At 43.3% G+C, this 18,192-nt stretch overlaps 1 protein-coding gene across 2 annotated transcripts in view; it reads left to right on the top strand.

Annotated features, from left to right (window-relative positions):
- Positions 1-18,192, top strand: part of lonrf2 (LON peptidase N-terminal domain and ring finger 2) — a 65,686-nt gene that overhangs the window by 15,709 nt on the left and 31,785 nt on the right. For both annotated transcript variants that reach the window (XM_068033884.1, XM_068033883.1), the window contains exons 7-8: positions 4,119-4,233; positions 7,871-7,992. In XM_068033884.1, coding sequence (XP_067889985.1) covers positions 4,119-4,233; positions 7,871-7,992 — 237 coding nt within the window. The remainder of the gene's footprint in view (positions 1-4,118; positions 4,234-7,870; positions 7,993-18,192) is intronic.

Here is an 18,192-nt window from a genome sequence, read left to right on the forward strand (position 1 = left end):
GACTGCTGTGGATTTTAGCAGAAGTGGTATCTGCTCTTCCCTGGGGATGGTCAGTTTTGGCATTTAAAATCAATTCAATTCAAATCTGATTGGGGAGACAACACTCGGTTTCTTGTCGTATCACCTCCCAAGAGCCTTTTTTACTGGCAGCAGGAGCGATGTTTCGAATGATGACTTCCCACAGCTGCTTTGACCTACCAGCATTTGGCTGTTTAAAGTTTAAACAATGGAATTACGCTTCTGTAGCTTTAATATTCATCAACTGGGAGTCCTGGGGGACCATCCATAGGCACCAGTGTTTGAGTCAGCTCCGTGTGGAAATCTAGTCACCAGCAACAGCTCTTTCAGTGTTGGCTGAGGAAGCATTTTAAACTATTGGAATTCACACCTCAGTGCTCTACTGTCATGATCTCATCCATCACCTATCTTGGCATCTGGACATCAATTTGTTTGCTGACTGTAATCACATCTACATAGCTTAGTTACCAAGTGTCTATTCTTGTGCATGTTTTGGCTGCCACTCTGGACCCACTTCTATTCCCTTTTTCCTATTTTCTCTTTATCCATCCTGATGTCAGGCCTCTTTTTTTTTTCAACCTTGGAGGATTGTGAAGGTAGAGTACTCAAACGGGCCCATCAAGGCACTTGTAGCTGCCTCCCAACAAGCAGCAATCTCAATTGCTCCATTCTATTCCCTCCCCATCCTTCTCGCTCTGCCAGGGGCTATTCTTGCCAGTCTCCTTCCCATCCCACTGATTGCTCTCAGCTCTGACCCTCTGGACTCTGCCAGTGGATTTGCTATCATTTCCCCTTTCCACATCTCCCTCCAGAATGTACGCTCACTTGTAAATAAGGACTTCGCCATTTCTGAGCTTATTATGGATGCTCACGTTGACGTCATGACCTTGATGGAGACCTGGTTGAGGGATGATGAAACCTTTCCTCCTAATGAAGATTCCCTCCATCTAGCTATACTTTCAACCATTTGCCTCACTCAAACCACTGTGGTGTTAGTGGACCCCTTATCTTTAAATCAAACCTTGATCTGTCTCCCTACTCCTCTGGTACCTTCTCCTTTTGAGCATCTCGTCTTGATCCACCCTTCCTATCTCTTTAAAATCCTTGTTCTGTACAGCCCACCCAAGTACACACCAAGTTTCTCACCTGAGATATCTTCTCTGCTTTCCTCTCTTCCTCTGCACCGAGCAACATATCCTTGGTGATTTCAACCTCCATCTCAACTCTTGCTCTCCTTTTGAGCTTATTGCCCTTCTTTCTTCCCTAAATCTCTCACTCCATATAAAATTTCCTACTCATTCATGCCCACCCCCTTGACTTTATCTCATGCAACCTTGCTACTCCTGCCGTAACGATCACTTATAAGGCTCTCTGATTATTTCCTTATATCTGTCTACCCATATTCCCATATTCTCATCACCCTCACTACCCCGTTTACTTTGTGACTTAATTGGACAGTTGAACTGATTGTGCACTCAGACTAGACCAGATGCTGGTTTTAATGTGTTGGATTTAAGTGCTATGATGAAACGCTTAAAGTTGAGAATGTTTTAAGGGCAAATAAAACATTGAAAAACATTAAATCTGGAGAAATTTGTACCACAGTTCCCATTCTTAGCTCACCCAAATAACATGAAACTAGTCATTTTTAGTGATGCTTCCTGTGCTAACCTTCCTGATGGGAATTCAAGTGCAGCTAGTTTCATAATACTTCTGATGGGTGAAAATGGGAAATCCCCTTTAGCTTGGGGAAGCTTTTTTTTTGGAGAAAAGTGTTGTTAAAAGTACTTTAGTTGCCAAAACACTGGCTCTCGTGGAGGCAATGTATATTGGATTCTACTTTGTCAAATACTTTGAGATTCTATACAAGGGGCTACTGAAGATAGTATACCCATTGATTGTTTACATAATTACTCAATATGGGATAATGGACCCTTTACAAAATGTGAGTGAGAAAAGGTTATGGATTGACCTTGCTGGCTTGAAACAAATGTTGGAGGGAAAGGAAATTTATAAAATAAATTAAAGCCGTCAACTGTTTTACAAAAAGAAATGCATGTACAAAGACATTTAGGGGTCCTGGAAGTGGGGCATCTCACAATCTAATGGTTTGTGCAGAATATGGAAGTTCTTTTATTTGTTTTGTAATTCTATTTGTGAAAATTAACAGTTTTATTTAAAGAAAAGGGAATCTGTATGTCAATTGTGTTTCATTATATACAGGTGGAGGGTATTAATTAGGGTTTCACTTGAGCCCATACAAAGAGACACTTGCTGAAGCTGTGGTGTGGTTGAGTTAGGAGGTGTATGCTTGTAATGTTTCACTCTCAATGAATATTAGACTAAGTAAAGATTAGCTCCAGTACTATCCTTCATCAACTGGCTTTCTGGAATACAACAACTAAATCTGCCTATTTCCACCTCTAATGTCACCCAACTCCGCCCTAGCCTCAGCTGATCTGCTGAAACCTTCATCCATGCCTGTTACCTCTAGACTTGACGCTTCAAGCATACTCCTGGCCGATTGTTCTACCCTCCTTCCAACTTCAGGTCTTTCAAAACTCTGCTGCCCGTGTCCTAACTCGCGCAAAGTCCTGCTCACCCATTTCCACTGGTGGTATCCAAAGAGTGGAGGTGAAGTAGAGCTGGGTATCGTTGGCGTGTATGTGGAAACTGCTGTGTTTTCAGATGACTTACATTGGCTCTCAATGCCTCGGATTTAAAAATTATTTTCATTCTTTCATGGGATGTGGGAATCACTGGTAGACCAGCATTTTTTGCCCATCCCTTATTGCCGTTGAACTGAGTGGCTTGCTAGGCCATTTCAGAGGGCAGTTAAGAGTCAGCCAAATTGCTATGGGTCTGGAGTCACATGTAAGCCAGACCAGGTAAGAACAGTAGATTACCTTCCCTAAAGGACATTAGTGAACTAGATGGGTTGAATTCTCATCCTTGTTTTCAAATCCCTCACTGGTCTTGCCCCTCTCTATCTCTGTAATCTCCTCCAGCCTTACAGCCCATGAGATCTTTGTGCTTTGCCAATTCTGGCCTCTTGAGTATTCCCGATTTTTAATTACTGTACTATTGGCAGCTGTCCCTTCAGCTGCCAAAGTGCTAATTTTTAGAATTCCCTCTCTTCCTTTTAAGAAGCTCCTTTAAAACCTGCCTCTTTGACCAAGCTTTTGGTCATCTTGCCTAATATCTTATGTGGCTCAGTGTCTACTTTTGTTAATGCTTGTATAATGCTGTGGGACATTTTATTTTTATGACACTATATAATTGGTGGCCATGATAGAAGTAATATTTAATCTCCATATACTAATACTTTCCCAATCTTCTGGGAGAGGCAGAAAACCAGATCTCCTAGCTAATTCAAGAATCCTCTTGTTAATAATTCCTCTCGGACAATCATGCATGTCCCAGGAGCTTAATTACCCAGAATAATCTGCTTTTGGCTTACTGTTATCACTTTCTTTTCCCCTCCCTGAAGTATTTGTTTTCTTGAACAACTGTAGAGAATCAGGATATTGATTCTTCCTAGAATCATAATATACTGCCATTTACCTATTTTGGGTCTGCTTTCACAATCTATCAAACTCCATTTGTATCTGTTGCCCTCAAAGGTCCTGATTGTGCTATACAATTTGGTGTCATTGGCAGCAGTAATTTAATTGTTGGTATAGTCTTTCAAGCTATTGATAGAATGGAATCAAATGCCGGACCTTGGTACGCCCTACTTATTACCTTGTTATTTGCAGCTAATTCATTATCTACTTTGTGTCACATTCGTGACTGCTGAAGGAGAGAAACAGAAGTTGTCCCATTTAAGAATTGAGAATTTAACTTCATCTAGAGTGCAAAAAGATTGTACATGCAAACACCAATGTGCACTCTGTCTAAACGATTAAGCTTTCCTCACAGCATGAGTGCCTGCAGTAGCACAAGATCACTCAAGTTGCCACTCCAAATAAATTACAGATAATGATGCAGCTTCATTATCTGTAATTATGTCATTTGTTTGTAACTTGACCTCTCGAGTATGGAACATTTTACAACTACATAAAATTGCAGTTTTTAAAAGTTTATTTTTTCTTCCCCAGGTTGTTCTATGAACCGGTCACCACTTCTTGTGGGCACACCTTCTGTTTAAAGTGTCTGGAACGCTGTCTGGATCATAATTCTAGCTGTCCGCTCTGTAAAGAAAATGTAGCAGAGGTTAGTACTGTGTGTGCAATGCTTCTTAATGTGTTTTTAATTAAAAGACAAGATTACATTGTACTGGCTGTAGTTCCACACCTTTTCATAAAAGGAATGAAATAATTCAATTCTCTGGTATTTTTAACACTGTAAAAATTCTAGCATCTTGTGGAAGTAAGGCATTGCTCACAGACAAGCTAATTATTGCAAGGACATTTGGAAGAGATAACTGGCTCACTTCAGACTTCCAAAAGAAGTGACCGACATATTTGTGTTTGTGAAGAAAATTAATGAAACTATTGGCTTCAGTTCTTAAAATGTAATCCTTTGCAATAAGTAATCTGTTTATGGTGACCACTTAGAACATAAGAACTAGGAGCAGGAATAGGCAATTCAGCCCCTTGTGCCTGCTCCGCCATTCAATATGATCATGGCTGATCTCATCTTGGCCTCAACTCTGCTTTCCTGCCCGTTCTCCATAACCCTTCAACCCATTTCTAGTTAAAAATCTGTCTATCTCCTCCTTAAATTTACCCAATGTCCCAGCATCCACCACACTTTGGGGTAGTGAATTCCACAGATTCACAACCCTTTGAGAGAAGTAATTTCTCTTCATCTCTGTTTTAAATCTGCTACCCTTATCTAAAACTATGATCTCTCGCTCTAGATTTCCCCACAAGAGGAAACATCCTCTCTATGTCTATCCCCTTAATCATATATACTTCAATTAGATCTCCTCTCAGTCTTCTAAACTCCAGAGAGTAAAGGTCTAAACTGCTCAATCTCTCTTCATAAGACAAGCCCCCCATCTCTGGAATCAATTTAGTGAACCTCCTCTGAACTGCCTGCAAGGCAACTACATCCTTTCTCAAGTAAGGGGACCAAAACTGTACGCAATACTTCAGGTGCAGTTTCACCAATGCCTTGTACAGTTGCAGCAACACTTCCCTACTTTTATACTCTCTTCCTTTAGCAATAAATGCCAAAATTCCATTTTCCTTCCTTATCACCTGCTGTACCTGCAAACTAGTTTTCTGCGATTCATACACGAGGACACCCTCTGCACCGAAGCACTCTGAAGTTACTCTCCATTTAGATAATTTGCCTTTCTATTCTTCTAACCAAAATGGATAACCTCACACTTATCCACGTTAAAATCCATCTGCCAAATTTTGGCCCATTTATCTAATCTATCCACATCCATTTGTAGATTTCTTATTTCTTTCTTGCAACTTACTGTCCCACCTATTTTAGTGTCATCTGCAAATTTGGCTATAGTACCTTCTATCCCAGCATCCAAGTCATTTATATAGATTGTAAATAGTTGGGGCTCAAAGACCGAACCCTTTGGCACCCCACTAGTTACATCTTGCCAACCAGAAAAACACCCATTTATCCAGACTCTGTTTTCTGCTGGTTAGCCAATCCTCTATCCAAGTTAATAAATTGCCCCTAACCCCATGTGATCTTATCTTGTGTATTAACCTTTTGTGCAGCAGCTTATTAAATGCCTTCTGGAAGTCCAGATAAACTACATCTACAGGATCCCCATTATCCACTTTGCTTATTACAGTTTGGAAGAACTCTAGCAAATTAGTCAAACACGATTTACCCTTCATAAAATCATGCTGACTCTGTTGGATTGTGTTTTGACTTTCTGAATGTCCTGTTATTCCTTAATAATGGGTTCTAGCAATTTCCCAACGACAGATATTAAACTAACTGGTCTATAGTTTCCTACTTTCTGCCTCCCTCCCTTTTTTGAACAAGGACATTATATTAGCTTTTTTCCAATCCACTGGAACCTTTCCCGTATCCAGAGAATTTTGGAATATTATAACCAATGGATCCACTATCTCCACTGCCACTTCCTTTAAGACCCTAGGATGTAGGCCATCAGGCCCTGGGGACTTGTCTGCCTTCAACCCTAATAGTTTGCTCAGTACTTTTTCCCTAGTGGTGGTGGTGGTTCTAAGTTCCTCCCTTTCTATAACTTCTACAATACCTGTTACTATTGGGATGGTACTAGTGTCCTGCACCATGAAAACTGAGGCAAAAACTGATTTAGTGTGTCTGCCATTTCTGTGTTCCCCTCTATTACTCCTCAGTTTCATCCTCCAAAGGACCAACATTCACTTTAGCTACTCTCTTCCCTTTTATATACTTATAGAAGCTTTTGCTATCCGTTTTTATATTTTGTGCTAGTTTTCTTTCATAATTTACCTTTGGTCTTTTTATTACTTTTTTAGTAACCCTTTGTTGATCTTTAAAAGATTCCCAATCTTCCAACCTGTCACTGGCCTTTGCAAAATGGTATGCCTTAGTTTTTGTCTTAGTTATCCTTAACTTCCTTGCTTAGCCATGGATGTTTTTTCCTCCCCCTAGAATCTTTCTTACTCATTTGGAATATATTTTAGTTGGGATAAATTGAATATCTCCTTAAATATCTGCCACTGCCTATCAACTGTCCTACCTTGTAGTCTTCCTGCTCAGTCCACTAGGGCCAAATCTGTCCTTATGCCTATGCAATTACCTTTGTTTAACTCCAGAATGCTTGTGTGGGACTCCAGCTTCTCTCCCTCAAACTGAATTTGAAATTCTAGCATGCTATGATCACTTTTCCCTCGAGGTTCCTTAACAATGAGATAATTTATTAATCCCACCTCATTACACAGTACCAAATCTAGAATAGCCTGCTCCCTGGTTGGTTCCACAACATATTGCTCCCAACAAACAATCTCTAATACGTTCAATGAACTCTCCCTTGAGGCTACCCTTGCCAATTTGACTAATCCAGTCTATATGCATATTAAAATCACCCATGATTATTGCCGTACATTTCTTACAAGCCCCCAGTATTTCTTGGTTTACACAGATACTTTTGCATAATAAGCATACTGTTAATGGTAGATGTGCAGTTCTCCATATCTTTCCTACATTTTTTTTCAAAGTTAGGGATTTCCACAGAACAAACAGCATTCGAGTCTCATACTTTCATGTGCTCATATATGGAATGTTGGTTTTTCACCTTGTCTGCAAGTGCACAGATCTCTATTAGAAGTGATGAAAGTAACAAACGCAAAATGTGATTGAGGTGGTCATAGACTTCCATTTGGGTGCCACTCTGCTGGGAATGCTACTATATCAATACATGCTTTAGACTTGGTTGTGCACTTGTTTGCTTTGTAACAGCCTAAATTGAATATATATACATCCAGTTAGTTAACTTAGTCTCTGTCTATCACTCTGCCTTGAAGGGCATCAGACGTTTGGAAGCTTGAAGCAATCCATGTAACTTGAAAAAGAAAAACGTCAATGGCAAGTATTTTGGGGATAGGCAATATAAGAAATTGTTTTTGAGACTATAGGTTTCAGCCCTTAAAATGCCAATCCTTGCAATAATTAACTTGTCTGTTAACTTTCTAGTTTTATTTTTAGTTTTTGTATGCAATTCTGCTTTCTTAAAGACTAAAATAATATATCTAGTATTAAACGCTATTCCAATGATCACACAAAGCACAAAATAGCACTTAAGATATTGCATGTTTACAAAGACGCTGTCAGGACTAAGTTCAAAAAAACAAAGTATTACATGTTTATCCATCCAATTATATTTACTAGTGTACTGTAGCTCTTTACTTTCCACTTGCTGCAGTATTTGGTAACGAGAGCTTTCAGTAAGACATTCTTGACAGAAGAACTGATTATTCGGTACCTACCTGAAGAATTAAATGACAGGAGGAGGCTTTATGAAGAAGAAATGAAGGAACTGTCCAAGTATGTGAAATTTACTATCTAGTTTTAAAGATTAGGTTAAAGAATTAAATTGTATTATCCTTCCTCTCAAATGGCGAATGTAAAAATATTATTGGCCTGGGTCTTACTAAAAACTTGCACAATAGTAATGACTCATGCCATTATAGTGCAGGTCATAGAACAGAGCACAGAAGCAGGCCGTTCAGCCCATTGAGTCTGTGCCAGTTCTTTTGTAGACCATTCCAGTCAATCCTGCCTTCCCCCAACCTCACTTTTTCCCCATATCCCTGCAATTTTGTTTCTTCAAAAGGGAATTTTTTTTTATTCATTCATGGGATGTGGGTGACACTGGCCAGGCCAGCATTTATTGCCCATCCCTAATTGCCCTTGAGAAGGTGGTGGTGAGCTGCCTTCTTGAACCACTGCAGTCCATTTGGGGTAGGTATACCCACAGTGCCGTTAGGAAGGGAGTTCCAGGATTTTGACCCAGCGACAGTGAAGGAACGGTGATATAGTTCCAAGTCAGGATGGTGTGTGACTTGGAGGGGAACTTGCAGGTAGTGGTGTTCCCATGTATTTGCTGCCCTTGTCCTTCTAGTTGGTCGAGGTCGCTGGTTTGGAAGGTGCTGTCTGAGGAGCTTTGGTGCATTGCTGCAGTGCATCTTGTAGATGGTACACACTGCTGCCAGTGTGCGTCGGTGGTGGAGGGAGTGAATGTTTGCAGATGGGGTGCTAATCAAGCGGGCTGCTTTGTCCTGGATGGTGTCGAGCTTCTTGAGTGTTGTTGGAGCTGCACCCATCCAGGCAAGTGGAGAGTATTCCATCACACTCCTGACTTGTGCCTTGTCGATGATGGACAGGCTTCGGGGAGTCAGGAGGTGAGTTACTCGCCTCAGGATTCCGAGCCTCTGACCTGCTCTTGTAGCCACGGTATTTATATGGCTACTCCAGTTCAGCTTCTGGTCAATGGTAGTCCCTAGGATGTTGATAGGGGGGATTCAGCGATGGTAATGCTGTTGAATATCAAGGGGAGATGGTTAGATTCTCTGTTGTTGGAGATGGTCATTGCCTGGCACTTATCAGCCCAAGCCTGGATATTGTCCAGGTCTTGCTGCATTTCTACTGCTTCAGTATCTGAGGAGTCACGAGTGGTGCTGAACATTGTGCAATCATCAGCGAACATCCCCACTTCTGACCTTATGATTGAAGGAAGGTCATTGATGAAGCAGCTGAAGATGGTTGGGCCTAGGACACTACCCTGAGGTACTCCTGCAGTGATGTCCTGGAGCTCAGATGATTGACCTCCAACAACCATCTTCCTTTGCGCTAGGTATGACTCCATCCAGCGGAGGGTTTTCCCCCTGATTCCCATTGACCTCAGTTTTGCTAGGGCTCCTTGATGCCATACTCGGTCAAATGCTGCCTTGATGTCAAGGGCAGTCACTCTCACCTCGACTCTTGAGTTCAGCTCTTTTGTCCATGTTTGAACCAAGGCTGTAATGAGGTCAGGAGCTGAGTGGCCCTGGCAGAACCCAAACTGAGCGTCACTGAGCAGGTTATTACTAAGCAAGTGCTGCTTGATGGCACTGTTGATGACACCTTCCATCACTTTACTGATGATTGAGAGTAGGCTGATGGGGCGGTAATTGGCCGGGTTGGATTTGTCCTGCTTTTTGTGTACAGGACATACCTGGGCAATTTTCCACATTGCAGGGTAGATGCCAGTGTTGTAACTGTACTGGAACAGCTTTGCTAGGGGTGCGGCAAGTTCTGGAGCACAGGTCTTCAGTACTATTGCCGGAATATTGTCAGGGCCCACAGCCTTTGCAGTATCCAGTGCCTTCAATCGTTTCTTGATATCACGCGGAGTGAATCGAATTGGCTGAAGTCTAGCATCTGTGATGCTGGGGACTTCAGGAGGAGGCCGAGATGGATCATCAACTTGGCACTTCTGGCTGAAGATTGTTGCAAATGCTTCAGCCTTATCTTTCGCGTTGATGTGCTGGGCACCCCCATTATTGAGGATGGGGATATTTGTGGAGCCACCTCCTCCAGTTAGTTGTTTAATTGTCCACCACCATTCACGGCTGGATGTGGCAGGACTGCAGAGCTTTGATCTGATCCGTCGGTTATGGGATCGCTTAGCTCTGTCTATCGCATGCTGCTTACGCAGTTTGGCACGCAGATAGTTCTGTGTTGTAGCTTCACCTGGTTGACACCTCATTTTGAGGTATGCCTGGTGCTGCTCCTGGCATGCCCTCCTGCACTTCTCATTGAACCAGGATTGGTCTCCTGGCTTGATGGTAAAGGTAGAGTGGAGGATATGCCGGGCCATGAGGTTACAGATTGTGGTTGAGTACAATTCTGCTGCTGCTGATGGCCCACAGCACCTCATGGATGCCCAGTTTTGCATTGCTAGATCTGTTTGAAATCTATCCCATTTAGCATGGTGATAGTGCCACACAACACGACGGACGGTATCCTCAATATGAAGGCGGGACATCGTCTCCACAAGGACTGTGCGGTGGTCACTGCTACCAATACAGTCATGGACGGAAGCATCTGCAGCAGGCAGATTGGTGAGGACGAGGTCAAGTATGTTTTCCCCTCTTGGTTCCCCCCCCACCTGCCGCAGACCCAGTCTAGCAGCTATGTCCTTTAGGACTCAGCCAGCTCGGTCAGTAGTGGTGCTACCGAGCCACTCTTGGTGATGGACATTGAAGTCCCACACCCAGAGTACATTTTGTGCCCTTGCCACCCTCAATGCTTCCTCCAAGTGCTGTTCAACATGGAGGAGTACTGAGTCATCAGCTGAGGGAGGGTGGTAGGTGGTAATCAGTAGGAGGTTACCTTGCCCATGTTTGACCTGATGCCATGAGACTTCATGGGTTCCGGAGTCAATGTTGAGGACTCTCAGGGCAACTCCCTCCCTACTGTATACCACTGTCCCTCCACCTCTGGTGGATCTGTCCTGCCGGTGGGACAGGACACACCCAGGGATGGTGATGGCAGTGTCTGGGACATTGTAAGGTATGATTCCGTGAGTATGACTGTCAGGCTGTTGCTTGACTAGTCTGTGGGACAGCTCTTCCAACTATGGCACAAGCCCCCAGATGTTAGTAAGGAGGACTTTGCAGGGTCGACAGGGCTGGGTTTGCCGTTGTCGTTTCCGGTGCCTAGGTCGATGCCGGGTGGTCCGTGTGGTTTCAATCCTTTGTATTGACTTCGTAGAGGTTAGGTATAAATGAGTGGCTTGCTAGGTCATTTCAGAGGGCATGTAAGAGTTAACCACATTGCTGTGGGTCTGGAATCACATATAGGCCAGACCAGGTCAAGACAGAAGGAAATCTGCAGATTTCCTTCCCTAAAGGACATTAGTGAACCAGATGGGTTTTTACAACATTCGACAATGGTTTCATGGCCATCATTAGACTAGCTTTTAATTCCAGATTTATTAATTAAATTCAAATTTCACCTTCTGCTGTGATGGGATTCGAACCCATGTCCCCAGAGAAATACCCTGGGTCTCTGGGTTACTACTCCAGTGATAATACCACTACGCCACCGCCTACCCCGATTTATTGGATAAATAATTGAAGGCTCCTATTGAATCTATCTGCCACCATATCAGACATTTGCAAATACTAACCATTCATTGTGTGAAAAGTTTTTCCTCGTGTTGCCTCTGGTTCTTTTGCCGATCACCTTTAAATCTGTGGCAGCTTGTTATCGATCTTTCAGCCATTGGAATTAGTTTCTCTACTTGCTCTATCTAAGCCCTTCATGATTTTAAACACCTCTTGGCCTTTTCTGCTGTAAGGTGAACAACCCCTCCGTCTCCTGTATATCTACATAACAATTCCTCATCCCTGGAACCATTCTAGAAACTCTTCTGTACCCTTGCTAAAGCATTCATGCCCTTCCTGAATTGTGGTGCTCGGAGTTGGACAGAATACTCCAACTGGGCTTGAGTCTACTTCCTGCCTTTAGTACTTTACCCCTCTGTTTATAAAGTCCAGGATCTTGTATGCTTTATAAACTGCTTTGTTAGTACGTCTTGCCACCTTTCTGACTATTTGTGCACAAACACCCCTAGGCCTCTCTCTTCTTCCACTTCCTTTAAAATTGTACCATTTAACATGCATTGTCTCTCCTCACTCTTCCTATGCAAATGTATCACCTCATGCTGTTCTGCGTTGAATTTCATCTACCTTATGTCCACACATTCTACCAGTAACTCTGCTGCGCTTATCCATCCTCTCCATTAACCTCATCAAAAAAACTCAAATCAAGTTGTTCATACACTATTTTCCCTCAACAAATCTGTGCTGGTTCTCCTTTTAGTCTGTGCTTGTTCAAGTAGCTGATCATTTTCTGAAAACTTCCCCAGCACTAACATTGCCAAGGCTCCTGCAGTAGCACCTTCCAAACTCATGACCTCTACCAGCTAGAAGGACAAGGCCAGCAGACGCATGGGATCACCGCCACCTGCAAGTTCTCCTCCAAGTCACACACCATCCTGATTTGGAACTATATCGCTGTTCCATCACTGTTGCTGGGTCAAATCTTGAAACTCCTTCCCTAATAGCATTGTGGATGCACCTACACCACATGAACTGTAGTGGTTCAAGAAGGCATGTCGCCACCCCCTTCTCGAGGGCAGTTAGTGATGGCCAACAAATGCTTGCCTTCCAGCAATGCCCATGTTCCAACAACAAATATGTCTTTAAACTGTCCTGTAATTGCCAGCTTTATCCTTCCTGCCTTTTTGAGTAAGGGTATAACATTTGCAATCTGCCAATCCTTGGCACCACCACTGTATCTAAGGAGACATTGGAAGACTGTGACCAGCACCTCTGCAGTTTCTCGATCATTGCATTCCTTAACAACCTTGGATGCATCCCCTTCAGACCAGGTGATTTATCCACTTTAAGTACAGCCAGCCTTCTGAGTACCTCTTTATTTTTATCTTAACCAATATCCTGGCAACCTCGTCTCCCATAACTTTGATAAAGTCCTCTTCTTTGGTCCTTTGTCCCATTTTCACTATTTGGTGGCCTATTAAATGCACTAAGTAGCATAATAGTTCCTTTTATTGTTTCTCAACTCCATCCAAATAGATTCTGCCTTTGATCCCTCAAGGGCAGTCTCTTTTTCTAGCACTAATGTTTTGCTTATTTGAAACTGCTGCACCTTCTCCTTCCCTAGTTTTTCTGAAAACCTGACACCCAGGAATATTAAGTATCCAGGCGGCCTTTTGAGTTGGGTCTTGGTTATCACCACTACATCATGTTCCCATGTGGCTATTTGCACCTCCAGCTCACCAACCTTATAAACCACACTTTGTGCATTTGCACACATGCACCCCCAAACCCAGCTTAGAGCTCTTTGCATTTTCTGTGATCCCACCTAATCATCATTATTATTACTAACTTTAGCTGTTTCCCAGTCATTTGTGCACCTTGTTTCTACTCTTTAATACTACACCTTGCTGCTCAGCCCCCTGCCAAATTAGCTTAAAGCTTCCTCCTGCCCCCAATACTAATTAAAAGCAAAAGTTAAAAGGCAGGTACAATCCCTGCCCATTTACCTCCTCTCTCCTCACTATCCAAGGCCCCAAGCACTCCTTTCAGGTGAAGCAGTGATTTTAGCCCCCCTGCTCTCATCTCATGCTCACATCTCTGTCCTGGGATTGCTGCTGTGTTCTAGCGAGCATCAATGCAAGCTCGAGGAAGAGCACTTCATTTACTGATTTTTAGGCACGCTACAGCCTGCCGGATTCAACATTGAGTTCAATAATTTCAGAGCATGACTTTTTATTTTTAGTTATTTTTCTTTTTTATTATTTGTTTGTTTTTATTTTAGTTTGTTTCTACTGTGCCTACCCACTTTTATTTTAATGTTCGTGCTTGGAGCCAGGGCTGTGCATTTTACAGTCAATTGACACCCTCTCTGTACTAATGCTTTTGTCTTTCACCACACCATTAACATACCATTTGCCTTTGTTCCATGACCTGTTGGTCAGTTATTCTGTCACCTTGTCCTATCAACACCTCTTTTGTTATCTCTTTCCCTACCCCTGCTTTACTTGCTTAAAACCTTTTACATTTCTTGTCAGTTCTGATGAAGGTTCACTGACCTGAAACGTTAACTCTGCTTCTCTCTCCACAGATGCTGCCAGACCTGCTGAGTATTTCCAGCATTTCTTGTTTTTATTCCCAATACTAATTAACCTGGCTGCAAGGATATTGGTCCCAGATCTGTTCAGATGGAACTGGTCCATCTTAATCCATTCTCTCCTGTCACAGAATTGGTCCCAATGTCCCAGGAATCTGAAGCCCTCTCTCCTGCACCATGTCTAGCCATGCATTAACCTGCTGTATCCTCCTGTGTTATCTCACCACCACCTCTCTCGACTTTTCCACTGTCACTAAATTATCAGACTGCTAGTCCAACATCCAATACTGGATGAGTAAAAATTTTCTCCCAATAAATATCGGGAAGATTGGAGACATTGGGCTAAAACTTTCTTTGCCTAGTGTCGCTTCAAAGCAGTGCTATGTATCCCAGGGGCCCGTGCAGATAGGGCCAGCGATGCCGTCTGCCCCTGGGGAGTTGATCCAGTCTACTGAGCATCGCTTTAAAACGGTGCTACGTGAACAAGCTTTTTAGCCCACTATCTTCAATCCACACTACAAAATTCATTCTCTAATTACAGACTCCATCCCTCTCCCTAGCAAAATATGACCCCAAGGTGAGCTTTTGACTTCATATTTGTGCTATCACTAAGACTACCTACTTCCACCTCTGTAACATCACCAAACTGAGCCCCTCCCTCAGCTCATCTGCTTTAAACCCTCATTCATGCCTTTATCTCCTAGACTTTATTATTCCAACTCACTCCTGGCTGGTCTTCCACATTCTATCCTCTTCAGACTGAGGTCATCCAAAACTCTACTGCCTGTGTCCTTACTTGCACCATGTCCCATTTACCCATTACTCCTGTGCACGCTGACCGACATTGGCTCTTGGTTAAGAAGCGCCTCAAATTTAAAATTCTCATCCTTGTTTTCAAGTCCCTCCATTGCCTCGCCCCTCCCTATCTCTAATCTCTTACAGCCCCTCAACCATCTGAGATATCGGCACTCATTTAGTTTTGATCTGTTCAGCATCCCCAATTTTAATTGCTCCACTGTAATATACTATGTTTTCACCTGCCTAGGCCCTAAGCTCTGGAATTCTCCCTAAACCTCCTCAATCCCTCTACCCCTTTCCTCCTTTTTAAGACACTCCTTAAAACTTTGACCAAGCTTTTGACCATCTGCCCTAATATCACCTTATGTGTCTGTCTGTGTCAAATTTGGGTTCAAGTTTTTGTGAAAAACTTGGCGCCTTTTATTACATTAATAAATTGTTGCTTTCAGGTTGTGCTTTTAACTTCCTCCCTAACTCCTTAGACTCTAACTGCCAGATCTCAACCCTCTTCCTTCCTGTATTACTGGTTCCAACATGGGCCATAACTTGGTGCTCTTGCCCTTCCTCCCTACAGAATATTCCATACCCTTTCCATGATGTCCATTGCATCACATCGATGGTAGCAGAATTGCTTGTCTGTCCCTTTATCAAGTCCCTAATTACTATGGCATTCCTACACTTTGCTGAAGCTCACCGTGCAGTCCTTTTGCCTTCTGGTGTCAGGTTCACGATGGCACTTCTTTGAGGCATCGTTGCCCTTCACTGGTATTCAGTGCTGAATATTAGTTTGTGTGCTACACTCCTGGAGGATTCTTGAACAGCCTGCCTCTTTCTACCCTTCTAGGTGACCACCCTTTTTCTTACCTCATTGTGGGGTGACCACCACCTGGAACCTGCAATCTAGGAAATGTTCATCCACCCATTTGTATTTCAGTGAATCCAGTTGCCCCTCAGGCTCAGAAACTCTGTGTGAGTTTGAGCAGCTGGAGGCTAATTATTCTGTGAGCGATGTGCCATTAATTATGGGACTTTTTCTCTGCTCCAGAGATCTTTGCCAGAATCATAAAGGCCTCACCCTTACCAAAATATGTGGCAATCATAAATTTGTTCCATTAATGCTGCTTTAATTGCTGCTACCACTTAGACTGTTACAGGCTGGAATTGGTTAGCGACACAATGGTGCTGGTGGGCTCAGAATCTGTGCAGTTTTCAATCACTTAGTAAGTTGCCTGTAATAAAGATGACTATTTAACACCTCCAGGCGCTTACCCATTGTCTCTCGAGATAAGGAGGCCAAAGAGAATTTAACACATCATTGTCTTGATCCCCTGAGGCACAGTGTGGCTTTCGCGCAGAGAGATCGACTGTTGACATGCTGTTCTCCCTTCGTCAGATACAGGAGAAATGCCGTGAACAACAGATGCCCCTCTACATTGCTTTCATTGATCTCACCAAAGCCTTTGACCTTGTCAGCAGACGTGGTCTCTTCAGACTACTAGAAAAGATCGGATGTCCACCAAAGCTACTAAGTATCATCACCTCATTCCATGACAATATGAAAGGCACAATTCAACATGGTGGCTCCTCATCAGAGCCCTTTCCTATCCTGAGTGGCGTGAAACAGGGCTGTGTTCTCGCACCCACACTTTTTGAGATTTTCTTCTCCCTGCTGCTTTCACATGCGTTCAAGTCCTCGGAAGAAGGAATTTTCCTCCACACAAGATCAGGGGGCAGGTTGTTCAACCTTGCCCGTCTAAGAGCGAAGTCCAAAGTACGGAAAGTCCTCATCAGGGAACTCATCTTTGCTGACGATGCTGCTTTAACATCTCACACTGAAGAGTGCCTGCAGAGTCTCATCGACAGGTTTGCGGCTGCCTACAATGAATTTGGCCTAAACATCAGCCTCAAGAAAACGAACATCATGGGGCAGGACGTCAGAAATGCTCCATCCATCAATATTGGCGACCACGCTCTGGAAGTGGTTCAAGAGTTCACCTACCTAGGCTCAACTATCACCAGTAACCTGTCTCTAGATGCAGAAATCAACAAGCGCATGGGAAAGGCTTCCACTGCTATGTCCAGACTGGCCAAGAGAGTGTGGGAAAATGGCGCACTGACACGGAACACAAAAGTCCGAGTGTATCAGGCCTGTGTCCTCAGTACCTTGCTCTATGGCAGCGAGGCCTGGACAACGTATGTCAGCCAAGAGCAACATCTCAATTCATTCCATCTTCGCATCAGGTGGCAGGACCGTATCTCCAACACAGAAATCCTCGAGGCGGCCAACATCCCCAGCTTATACACACTACTGAGTCAGCGGCGCTTGAGATGGCTTGGCCACGTGAGCCGCATGGAAGATGGCAGGATCCCCAAAGACACATTGTACAGCGAGCTCGCCACTGGTATCAGACCCACCGGCCGTCCATGTCTCCGCTTTAAAGACGTCTGCAAATGCGACATGAAGTCCTGTGACATTGATCACAAGTCGTGGGAGTCAGTTGCCAGCGTTCGCCAGAGCTGGCGGGCAGCCATAAAGGCGGGGCTAAAGCGTGGCGAGTCGAAGAGACTTCGCAGTTGGCAGGAAAAAAGACAGAGGCGCAAGGGGAGAGCCAACTCTGTAACAGCCCCGACAAACAAATTTCTCTGCAGCACCTGTGGAAGAGCCTGTCACTCCAGAATTGGCCTTTATTGCCACTCCAGGCGCTGCTTCACAAACCACTAACCCCCTCCAGGCGCTTATCCATTGTCTCTCGAGATAAGGAGGCCAAAGAACAATCTTAACCAGGTATAGATGCATGCAGGCTGCTGTGCTTGGTGCTCTTGTATACCAGCTCCCATTACATGCTGAGGAAGTAAAATTTAGGTTTAATTTTGTCTTGAGCTTGAAAGAATTCTTGATGTAAGAATTTGATAGATTTAATATTTTTTTTGACAGCCAGTCATTCCCGCTCCCTGCCATCACCGATTATGTTACATTTAATATTTATTGAGCTTGTGTGATAAGCGTGGTTTGCAACTGGTAATTAAATACATTTAGGGGGTCACACATAATTTGAGTGACAACCTGTACACAGGATCCAATTTATAAAATTACACTTTTCTTAATGAATAAGCAATTTAACTTGAGTACTTTTAAAGTCCAAAATCAAAATACATAAAAAGAGGTTCATCACTAAGCAAAGAATGGAGTTAACAACAAAGATATATAAAATTCCAATCAAAATCAGCTGATTGTCTCCTGGAGCT

Source organism: Heterodontus francisci, chromosome 6, assembly GCF_036365525.1.
Source record: "Heterodontus francisci isolate sHetFra1 chromosome 6, sHetFra1.hap1, whole genome shotgun sequence".
Lineage (NCBI taxonomy): Eukaryota > Metazoa > Chordata > Chondrichthyes > Heterodontiformes > Heterodontidae > Heterodontus > Heterodontus francisci.